Source organism: Populus euphratica, unplaced genomic scaffold (assembly GCF_000495115.2).
Source record: "Populus euphratica unplaced genomic scaffold, PopEup_1.0 scaffold1684.1, whole genome shotgun sequence".
Lineage (NCBI taxonomy): Eukaryota > Viridiplantae > Streptophyta > Magnoliopsida > Malpighiales > Salicaceae > Populus > Populus euphratica.
The window spans coordinates 24,095-35,198 of NW_011501527.1; the positions used below are offsets into that span (position 1 = coordinate 24,095).

Consider the following 11,104-nt stretch of genomic DNA (forward strand, 5'->3'; position numbering starts at 1 on the left):
GATGGTTATGGTTTGAATAAGCATCTTATCGGATATTATGTCACCTATGTGAAATGGTTATTAAATTTAGAATTAATAGTGAAATTAATAACATTAGTATTTTAGATATGTATTCCCCTTTTCTTTTTTTTTTCTTTTTTTTTTTTTTCTTAAGAGACTTCTCACACATGACATGAAAGGGTAAAAAAGACATGCTAGCTAATAACAACATCAATATTTTTTTTCTTAGATTTATTTATAGGTATTTTTCTTTTTAATTTTTATACGGGTATCTCACATTCTTTTAACAGATGAGATTAGTGTTGTTTGGGGTCTGTAGAAGCCTCTTCTACTGAGTGTGCTTCTTGAGGATCAAACTTGTGTTCTCACTCAGATATAACAGTATCTTAATCGTCAGACCTTCATTGATAGATTTATTTATAAGTACTGATCATTCTTATATAATATTGTAAAAATATAAAATTATTTTTAAATTTTTATTTAACAATTTAAAATTTTAGATTAAAATATTTTTTTATTATAACATCAAAATTTTATTAGCCAAATAATCATGACTTTAATTTTCTTTATTTTAACTTAATAAAAATTAAAACAAACCTGAATAATATAAAATTATTATTACAATCATATTTAATAATTTAAAATTTAAAATTGAGATGCATTTTTAAAAATATCAACACTGAACATTTCGAGACAAGATGATTGCACAATGAGGTCAACACTTTACAATTGTTCCAATAAGTAGGATTGTGAGTGTCGCACACACATCTATCTCAGGGTCCACTAGATATGACAAGAGATGTTTGTCTCCTTAAAGAGGCGAAAAAGTCTTGTAGGCCCTCAAGACGCGTGTGACTCCTAGAGGTGTCAAATCTTTTCCCTTCAATACGTGTTAAAGGTGTCTCAGTCAATTGAAGTTCTTTCATGAAAAAATGTGCTTAAGATAGTTCTAATTAGTCCCCATCTTTCCTTAAGATTTCAGATTGGCCCTTAGTTTTTTTTAATCTATTAAGAGTACAGGACGTAGAAATCACAAATATAAATTTCATTACAGGCTCAATGATTAAAGGGCATATTTATCAATGGAGGACTGGTTTGGTAAGGAATTGAAAACCAGGGTCCTGAGGAAACTGTAAATTTGAATCTTCATTAATTAATTTGGCATGAAGGGTGTTAGTAAAGAAATTAAACCTGCGGTCCTAAAAGGTACTTATTAGTGTGTATTTGGTAATACAATGTATATGTTTTTTTTCTTTTTAGTTTTTTTAACTAAAAACATGAAAAATGATGTTATTTTAAATGTTTTTTTGTTGAATTTTGATATCTTTATATTAAACCATTCAGATTAAAACATTGAAAATAAAATTAATAACTTTTCTTGATAAAAAAACGTTTTTTTGGAAAAATACTGATAATAATGTGTTACCAAACGGGCTCTAATTGATTTACAATTAAAGCAGCTTAATTTGTCTCAACACAACAAGTTCCTTTTCATCGGAGGAAACAAGTAAAAGAAATTGTGGTCCATCTCATTAACTCTAAAAGAGAACAAATTCAAAAAAGAAAAGGGAAGGCAGGACAACGAAATAATGAAAAAGAAGAGACAAGAAAATTAGTGAATATATTAATTACAAGCTAGCTAGACTATTGTACAATGCACTCACATGGAAAGAAATGCAACCCTAACTTGCTGTTCTCCGTCTCAAACTCAAAAACTCACTACGTACGTGATCGCTGGTTCAGTACTCTTTGATTTATCTTTTTTATCCTGTTTTTGTTTCACATCCTAACCTCCATCATTTTGTTATTGCTCATTTCTTACATCAGGACAGGCAAAATAGTCCCAAAAAAAAAAAGGTCACAGTAGTGACTTCCATGCATATCCTTTTGCTTCTTTCTTTATGCTGTTAAGCCATTCATGAAGTTGTAAAGATCAATAGTAAGGAGCAATATTAAAAATAACTCCACAGACTTTCTCCATCAGAATTTCCCTGTGAATCATCTGACGGGGGCGAGGTTATTCTTGGTGGCGAAAGCAGCATCCCTCCTGCCATGTCCACCAGCAAATTTGGCATATCAAACAGTGCCTCCTCATCAACAAATTCTTCTCCACTTGATGCTAAATACGCACCAATGGCATTATGGTCATTTCCTGGTTGATCAACTAACGCTTCATTGTAGCTCAGTTCAGCCTTTTTAAAAGCAGCAGCAGCAGCTGCCGCGTTACGAATATCAGTGGATGATGCCGTAGCAGGCACAGGATAAGTCCCAGCAGAACTTGGGAAGTTCAGAACTGCACCATTACCTTTTAGGGCCAGGGCTGCAACATCATATGCGGCCGCCGCCATCTCCGGCTTTGGGAATGTGCCAAGCCATATACGAGTGGTTTTGCGTGGCTCCCGGATTTCAGAAACCCATTTACCACCGCGGCTCCGGATTCCATGATACATTGGATGCCTTTTGGAGTTAGAAGAAGTCGTGGCCATGGTGGTGGGTTTAAGTAGAATGCCGATGCCTTTTGGAGTTAGAAGAAGTCGTGGCCATGGTGGTGGGTTTAAGTAGTATGCCGAGGAGGAAGATCTTTTGGAGATGGATATTTTTCACATGTGTTTGTAGGGATAGATTGTGACAATATAGGGTCAAGTGGGTTCACTAGTATAGAAGAATTAGGGTCAAAATGTAATGCTAACGGTGGGTGAGTTTGGTTTATTTAGGGCACGTTAGTGGATGTGTTGGGGTCAGCCTTATGTATATTTAATATTGGTAGAGGATATATATAAATATATCTATATGTGAAGGAAAAGGTCTAGAAGAAGATGAATTTAGAGGTTATGGGTAGATAGGGTCCTTGCTACAAGGAAGAAAGAATATATACGTGTGATTTTGCGTAGATTTGAGTTGTAAAAACGTTAATGCGTGGGGATTTCGTGGGGGGTCAGCTAAAAATCGTTGTTCTCCAGTATGTAATGCAGGTAGTTGATAGCGAGGGTTGTAGTCTGAGAAAGATAATTAAAGTGGAAAGTGATAGTTTAGCTGAGGCTACTAGTAGTCTATTAATCCATTCGTGAAGTTGTAACGATCAATAGTAAGGAGCAATATTAAAAATAGCTCCACAGACTTTCTCCATCAGAATTTCCCTGTGAATCATCAGACGGTGGCGAGGTTATTCTTGGTGGCGAAAGCAGCATTCCTCCTGCCATGTCCACCAGCAAATTTGGCATATCAAACAGTGCCTCCTCATCAACAAATTCTTCTCCACTTGATGCTAAATAAGCACCAATGGCATTATGGTCATTGCCGGGTTGATCAACTAACGCTTCATTGTAGCTCAGTTCAGCCTTTTTTACAGCAGCAGCAGCTGCTGCCGCTTTACGAATATCAGTGGATGATGCCGTAGCAGGCACAGGATAAGTCCCAGCAGAACTTGGGAAGTTCAGAACTGCACCATTACCTTTTAGGGCCAGGGCTGCAACATCATATGCGGCCGCCGCCATCTCCGGCTTTGGGAATGTGCCAAGCCATATACGAGTGGTTTTGCGTGGCTCCCGGATTTCAGAAACCCATTTACCACCGCGGCTCCGGATTCCATGATACATTGGATGCCTTTTGGAGTTAGAAGAAGTCGTGGCCATGGTGGTGGGTTTAAGTAGAATGCCGAGGAGGAAGATCTTTTGGAGATGGATATTTTTCACATGTGTTTGTAGGGATAGATTGTGACAATATAGGGTCAAGTGGGTTCACTAGTATAGAAGAATTAGGGTCAAAATGTAATGCTAACGGTGGGTGAGTTTGGTTTATTTAGGGCACGTTAGTGGATGTGTTGGGGTCAGCCTTATGTATATTTAATATTGGTAGAGGATATATATAAATATATCTATATGTGAAGGAAAAGGTCTAGAAGAAGATGAATTTAGAGGTTATGGGTAGATAGGGTCCTTGCTACAAGGAAGAAAGAATATATACGTGTGATTTTGCGTAGATTTGAGTTGTAAAAACGTTAATGCGTGGGGATTTCGTGGGGGGTCAGCTAAAAATCGTTGTTCTCCAGTATGTAATGCAGGTAGTTGATAGCGAGGGTTGTAGTCTGAGAAAGATAATTAAAGTGGAAAGTGATAGTTTAGCTGAGGCTACTACTAGTCTGCTACTTCTTTTGCTAAACGGAGGCTTTTGATAAATAATGGGCGGCGCACACGCATTACGGGCGCCTAGCTAGCACTTAGCTGGTCTCTGCTCCTCCCTCGTAGTGGTGCCAAAAACATCAACGTTCTCCCTCAATATCTTCTTTACTGGTTTCGTGAATCTCAGGACCGGGAGTTAAGTGATGAAATGATATTTGAAAAGTGATTTTAATTTTATTTGAAGTATTAATAATTATAATGGTACAAATAAATATAATTTAATATAATATACAAATTTTATATTAAAATATTAAAATTAAAATATTATTGATAAAGAAATAATAATTACATTGAAATATTAATTATTTAAAAATTAAGTTGAATTATTTATGACTTTTCTAATATTTTGAGAATTATAACACGTTAAATGGTTCACTTGATCTTCAAATATAAATTAATTAATTATTGAATTGGTAACAAATTAAATTATTTGATTTATTTAATTTTATATTTTAGAATTATAATTTATATTTAGGCTAACATATTATAAACTTAATAGGTCACACATATTAAGAATCATTAGTTATAAATTAAATTAAGATAATTAATCAAGTGTTACTTCATTAAAAATAATTTTATAAATTAAGCTCTAAAATGTATTCAATTTTTGAATTATAATTTTAATCCATGAATTGATCATAACATATTGTTGGATGCTCGAAATTGATTCTGAGCACTCAAACTTTGGTGTTCACAGCGATGATAGATTAATGAGTATAAGCTCGAACAACCCATCTTAATGAAAAATATAAATAACTTACTATTGATTATGAAAAACCCCATTGATTGGTAATGAAGAAGAGATTATAAATGGATGGTATATGTGTAACCTTTAATTGACCCCATTTTCTAGGTGACGATTAACTTCTTCCTCCTCCCGTGCTGCATCTCTTTTAGATTTATCATAGTTGAACATAAAAATATTTAAATTTATAATAAATATTTGATTTTTTTATTATTTTAATTTATATTAATTATTTTTCTACTTACATTATATATATATATATTAACAGGTTTACCATCAAAACATCTTCATCATTATATTTCAGAAAGAGTTAGAAAAGAATGACTATAAATACTAACTTTACTTTTAACTCATTGACATAATTATAGATGATATTATGTTAGTGTTATATTTATTGATAAATATATCAACAAACAAATAAACCATCGATGACATTACATATGATTTTCTTGTTAGTGAAATATTAAATTTACAAATGGAGATATACTAATAAAATGACATGGATAATGTTTTTTGGTATATTTTTTCTGTTAATAAATTCATTAATATATTTATTACCAATGAACATTTAATTACCAACGAGAGTTTTTTGGATAATATAGAGAATTATCATCTTCACATCTTCATCGTTATATTTCAGAGAGAGTTGAAAAAGAATGACTATAAATACTAACATTACTTTTAACTCATTAATATAATTATAGATGATATTATATTAGTGTTATATTTACTGATAGATATATCAACAAACAAATAAAACATTGATGACATTACACATGATTTTTTTGTTAATGAAATATTCAATTGAGTAATGGAGATATACTAATAAAATGAAGTGGATAAATTTTTTTGGCATGTTTTATCTATCAATAAATTTATCGATATATTTATTAGTAATAAACTTTTAATTATCAATGAAAGTTTTTTTAATGGAATGTTTTTGTCCATAAAGCCATCAATAACATATATATTAACAGGTTATAAGTAAAATACTGGTAAAATTTTTTATCAATAAAATTATTAAATCTGGTAATATAACTAGATTAAATCTGGTAAATGAGTTTGTAACTCAATTGACACTTTGTGATCTCCATCCTTAATACTGTACCTAAAATTTATAACAAAACCTGATTTTATGAACATGTAGTCATACTATAGTTATGAACCAATCAACAACTCTTTCTAATGGATCGAAGCATTATACAATAGCGCCTCGTTCATTTTTTTTTGCAACATATAATAATAAAAGGAAGGTTACAGACCGCGTTTTCTCATTATGTCACATTAGAAATTATTCTTAGTGTATCTTGATTCCTTTGGGAACTCTACGTTAATTTTCATGTTTTTTGTTCCAACTAAAACGTGTACAACCACCAACAAATGTAAGGATGTTTTTCTTACTTTATGGTGGGCTTTCCAATCAAAACTTGATTGGTTAGGCGGCCGATATATATAGTAATCCTCTGGACAATATCTGGCCGACAAGGAGCTCCAACATTTCATGCATGGTCATCAGCCCACCAGTACCTTCTCTGTCACTAATGTTTTTGTAGTTTCGGGTCACTTCCGTTCAAAGAATCCTTAAATCACTTTCCCCTTTGCCTCTTGAACAGTAGCTTTAATCAGAGCTTCCATCTTCCATTTCAGATTTGAGGTTCGCGACAGCATTTCGATGCATCCAAAACATAAGGGTTTTTTTTTAAATAGAATCGGTACAAACGCAATCCATATTTGTAAGAACAAAAAAGGTTATATGTATTCATTTTTAGAGTAACGAGTTCCATTCATGTTACTTCGAGAACCATATTAAAAATTTTAAAATGTAAAACGTTTTACAATCTTTTGATTATTGATCTTATTCTAGATAAGTTGCTTTATATTTTATTAAATCTTAATTAATGTTAATGATTTATAACCAAAAAGAAAAGGAACAGAAAGTCCAATAAAAAAATTGACAACAGCAAAAAATATTAAAAAAGAAAGCTAATACCTATTAGAAAAAAATTAATTATTAAAATGAAGCAAGAAATTGATACTATTTGAAATTTCAATAGGGTGTCAAAAAGTTAACTTACCAAGCAAAGTACAATTATCCAACAAAACAGAAATAAATAAAAAATATAATTGATGATAGAGCTTAAAAATACATCTTCTGAAATAATTAAGAAAATAGAAAAACAATAAGATTTGTTAAAATAAAAGGCACTTGAACCCAAGTATGCCTATGCATTTCATAAGGGTGTTCGAGATGAAGTCACATATATTCTTAAGAAATTGAAATATCAAATTAAAAAAGGAGAAAGAAATAAAAAATTAAAATATATTTCTTATTTATATAATATTTTATCACTCGCATATTCAATGCCATACACGACTTCCTTTTTTAACTGTATCATTCAATTTGTCATTCTTCATAATTGGTGAATTGGTGAGTGTGGATTGGATAGTTTTATTATCCAATGCATCTTAAGCCAATTAAAAAATAATTCATATTGTTAATATGTTTTTGAATAAACTTTAGCATTCGTTATTGTATGAAATAAAATTGCAAATAATCATCTTGATTTAATGGGAATCAAATTCGATACATTCTCGTATACAATAAAAATACTAAAAATAAATGTTATTATATCAATTATTATAATATTTATACAGCTTTATCACAAAAAAACAATTATCATTCTAAAAAGACTTATTTATTTACAAATAAATAGACTATCATGATCGAATCAAATCATACGTTATGGATGTATTGTTGAATACTACACTTGGAAGGAAGTACGGAATTTAGAAGGAAAAAAAACATATAAGCATTCGTCTTTATGTTTGCAATGACCTCAAATATGATGAAGATAAAATTGATTGAGAGATTATTAATAAAGGAAAGACTTATTAATTAAATATTAAAAAATAATGGGAATAGTATAACGGAGCACCGCCTCAGTGGGCGGGCCTCCTCTCAGTTCTCACTTGCTAACCTTAGTCTCCTTTCCATTATATTCTTATGTCGTGTACCTGAAGTTTTATGAATCGTATTTCCGATAGGGTTTCGAGAAGCAAAATTAGCAGAGCTGTTCCAAAACTAAGAAGCCAAGCAGCAAGCAAGCATCGAACTTCTATGTCCGTCAATATTTTGCGTGCTGGATATTAATGATAAAGTTTTCTTACATCAGATAAATAATTTAATACATATAGTGATAAGAAATATCAACGACACAGCTAATACGTGATTTATGATTCACAGTAGTAGTATTTCTCGCGCAAAGATGTTCAAATATTGGAGAAAGACTCGGTTCAAATTCTAACTTACAAATCTCAAATCAAGTTGATTTCAATAACAACTCTACATACACGTTGGATAGAAATATGTATAAATTTGTTGAGATATTTTAGAGATACAGATAAAGTTATTATTTAAATCTTGGATAAATCAATTACAATCCGTTTGGATTTGCGAGTGGTAGAGATACAGTTAAATCAGCTCACTATATATATAATGTATATCCTCTATAAATATAATTTCATATAGCATCCCAATACTCCCTCTTCCCATTGATTGGCTTACGAATCTCACCAATCATACCCAAAAGAAACAAAGAGAAAGAAAGAAAGAGATGGCTGGAGGGGCTTTCGCTCCAACATCTGGTGGAAAGGAATACCCTGGAAAGTTTACTTTCAGGGTGTTCTTCACGTGCCTTTTTGCAGCAACAGGAGGTCTGATTTTTGGTTATGATCTTGGTATTTCAGGTGTGTTATAATGTACAATTAATTAGTTTCTTTTTGAAGATGTAATAATCGTATCACTTGTTTTTGAGAATCTGTGAAATATGTACTTAATTTCGTACTAGTGTAGTTTATGTTTGCATCGTTCAAGGTAACAGCAAACCTGAATAATATGTTTCTTTTTACAGGTGGTGTAACATCTATGGATGTTTTCTTGAAGGACTTCTTTCCTGATGTTTACCAGAAGGAATCCTCAGTCAAGCCGTCAGATGATCAATACTGCAAGTTTGATAGCCAGATATTGACGTTGTTTACTTCGTCTCTATATCTGGCCGCCCTTGTTTCGTCCATAGGAGCATCTATGGCGACTAGGACGTATGGACGGAGGCCTACAATGATGACCAGCGGCTTACTCTTTGCAGCTGGTGCTATCGTTAATGGCTTAGCCAAGAATGTCGTCATGCTTATTGTTGGTCGGTTATTACTTGGTTTTGGCATTGGATGTGCCAATCAGGTAAACTGTTGTCTTCAAGAATCAATCTTCTTTTTTTGCGATTATATTTACAATTATCTTTTTCATGAAAAATACTCACTAAATGGTATTTTACTTTCAATGCTAGATTGAATCTAACCGCTTATATGTATGTATACAATGTTTTCCTTTAGAGTTTGATTATAAGGAAATATATTCTTCTTCTTCTTTTCCTAAATTGTCAATGTCCTTGTTCACGATAGAACTTTTGTTTTGTGATTCTGGCAGTTCTTAAACTGATCGAATTCTGGAAGAGAAATTAAGAATTTTTAAATCTTGTGTTTATTTAATGTGTACATATGCCTTGAGTTTTCTTTTCTTTTCTTTCTTTTTTAATTTTTCTTTCTTAATTCTTCTCCTTGTATTACAGTCAGTTCCAATTTATCTCTCTGAAGTGGCTCCCTATAAGTATCGAGGTGCTCTCAACATGATGTTCCAATTGTTTATTACAATTGGTATTCTCATTGCCAATTCTTTGAACTATGCCTTTGCGAGGTTGATTGGAGGAGATATGGCATGGCGCTTGAGTTTGGGTGGCGCTATAGTTCCTGGTCTAATAATTCTTTTAGGATCATGCTTTCTTCCTGATACGCCGAATTCCGAGATAGAGCGAGGCAATTATGAAAGAGCTAAAGATCTACTTCTTAAACTCCGCGATGTTGATAATGTCGATGAGGAGTTCAATGATCTTGTCGAGGCCAGTGAGAAAGCAAAATTGGTGAAACATGCTTGGTTAAACATATTTAAGAGGAAATATAGGCCTCAGCTTGTGTTTGCATTCTGCATTCCCATGTTTCAACAGCTCACCGGCATGAACGTCATCGTGTTTTATGCACCTGTTTTGTTCAAAACCATTGGTTTTGGGAGCAATGCTTCCCTTTTATCTTCTCTGATTACTGGTTTCGTTAATATGGTTGCAACTTTTGTTTCGATTTTTACGGTGGATAAGTTGGGGAGGAGAAAGCTTTTCCTCATGGGTGGTACCCAAATGCTCATTTGCCAGGTTGGTCACTAGCTCTCATCTTTTTTTCAGCAACGCATATACACTTTTCATTGATCTTTACACAATTCTTTGCTTTTACATTATGTTCATGTGACTTACAATGTCTGCTCTTTTTTCCCGTCCTTTTCTTTCTTTTTGTAGGCTGTGATAACAATTGCCATTGCTATGAAGTTTGGAGTGAGTGGGAACCCAGGTGTGATTTCCGGTACCTACGCTGGTGCCGTGGTAGCCTTCATATGTGTTTATGTTGCGGGCTTTGCTTGGTCTTGGGGACCTCTAGGTTGGCTAGTGCCTAGTGAAATCTTCCCATTAGAAGTCCGTTCAGCTGCTCAGAGTATCAATGTTTCTGTAAACATGATCTTCACCTTTGTCATTGCACAAATCTTCACGACAATGCTTTGTCACTTGAAGTTCGGTTTGTTCATTTGCTTTGCAGTTTGTGTGGTGATCATGAGTATCTTCATATACAAACTGCTACCTGAGACCAAGGGAGTCCCAATTGAAGAAATGACCATTGTGTGGCGGAATCATCCTCATTGGAGCAAGTATTTTGATGAAGATGATGCTAAGCTTGAAACGAGCAAGCCCAAAGATATTGCATCTGCTTAGTTTCTTATGCAGATCAATATCATTTTTGTTTTTGGTTCATACTTCCGGGTTGTGGCAAGTTTTTTGCATGTTAAGTTTATTTCCTGTTTTTTTTTTCTGAGACTTTGTAGGGCATTTTATTTGTTTTATTAATTCTGGACCATAATTTTCATTTCTAGTACTTTTCTATGCAAGAATTGCATTAATGTTAATCTGCCTCCAATTTATATTAGATTTTCTCATTTGAGCATTAAAATAATATTTTTTTCTAAGTTTTTTCAAAGACGTTTTTCCACAACAGGCTCTGATATGGCTCATTAAGTACAATACAAAAG

General features: G+C 32.9%; 3 protein-coding genes across 4 annotated transcripts; 1 reads left to right on the plus strand and 2 right to left on the minus strand.

The window, feature by feature from the left end:
• Window positions 1-1,593: 1,593 nt before the first annotated feature.
• Window positions 1,594-4,027, minus strand: LOC105118008 (ethylene-responsive transcription factor ERF026-like). Of its 2 annotated transcripts, none has more exons than XM_011015848.1 (2): window positions 3,091-4,027; window positions 1,594-1,944 (listed from the first exon to the last, which is right to left on the minus strand). In XM_011015848.1, the coding sequence occupies exon 1, from the start codon at window positions 3,630-3,632 to the stop codon at window positions 3,099-3,101; it is 534 nt and encodes a 177-aa protein (XP_011014150.1). In that variant the 5' UTR covers window positions 3,633-4,027; the 3' UTR covers window positions 1,594-1,944; window positions 3,091-3,098. The 2 variants fall into 2 exon arrangements, with proteins under 2 accessions (XP_011014150.1, XP_011014149.1); XM_011015847.1 differs by having other exon boundaries at window positions 1,594-1,942; window positions 3,062-4,027.
• Window positions 1,778-2,500, minus strand: LOC105118007 (ethylene-responsive transcription factor ERF026-like). Its single transcript, XM_011015846.1, has one exon. The coding sequence runs from the start codon at window positions 2,484-2,486 to the stop codon at window positions 1,953-1,955; it is 534 nt and encodes a 177-aa protein (XP_011014148.1). The 5' UTR covers window positions 2,487-2,500; the 3' UTR covers window positions 1,778-1,952.
• Window positions 4,028-8,458: 4,431 nt separating the features above from the next.
• Window positions 8,459-10,904, plus strand: LOC105118009 (sugar transport protein 1-like). The gene is made up of 4 exons (XM_011015849.1): window positions 8,459-8,670; window positions 8,835-9,160; window positions 9,549-10,181; window positions 10,323-10,904. The coding sequence occupies exons 1-4, from the start codon at window positions 8,538-8,540 to the stop codon at window positions 10,788-10,790; spliced, it is 1,560 nt and encodes a 519-aa protein (XP_011014151.1). The 5' UTR covers window positions 8,459-8,537; the 3' UTR covers window positions 10,791-10,904.
• The last annotated feature ends 200 nt before the right edge of the window (window positions 10,905-11,104 follow it).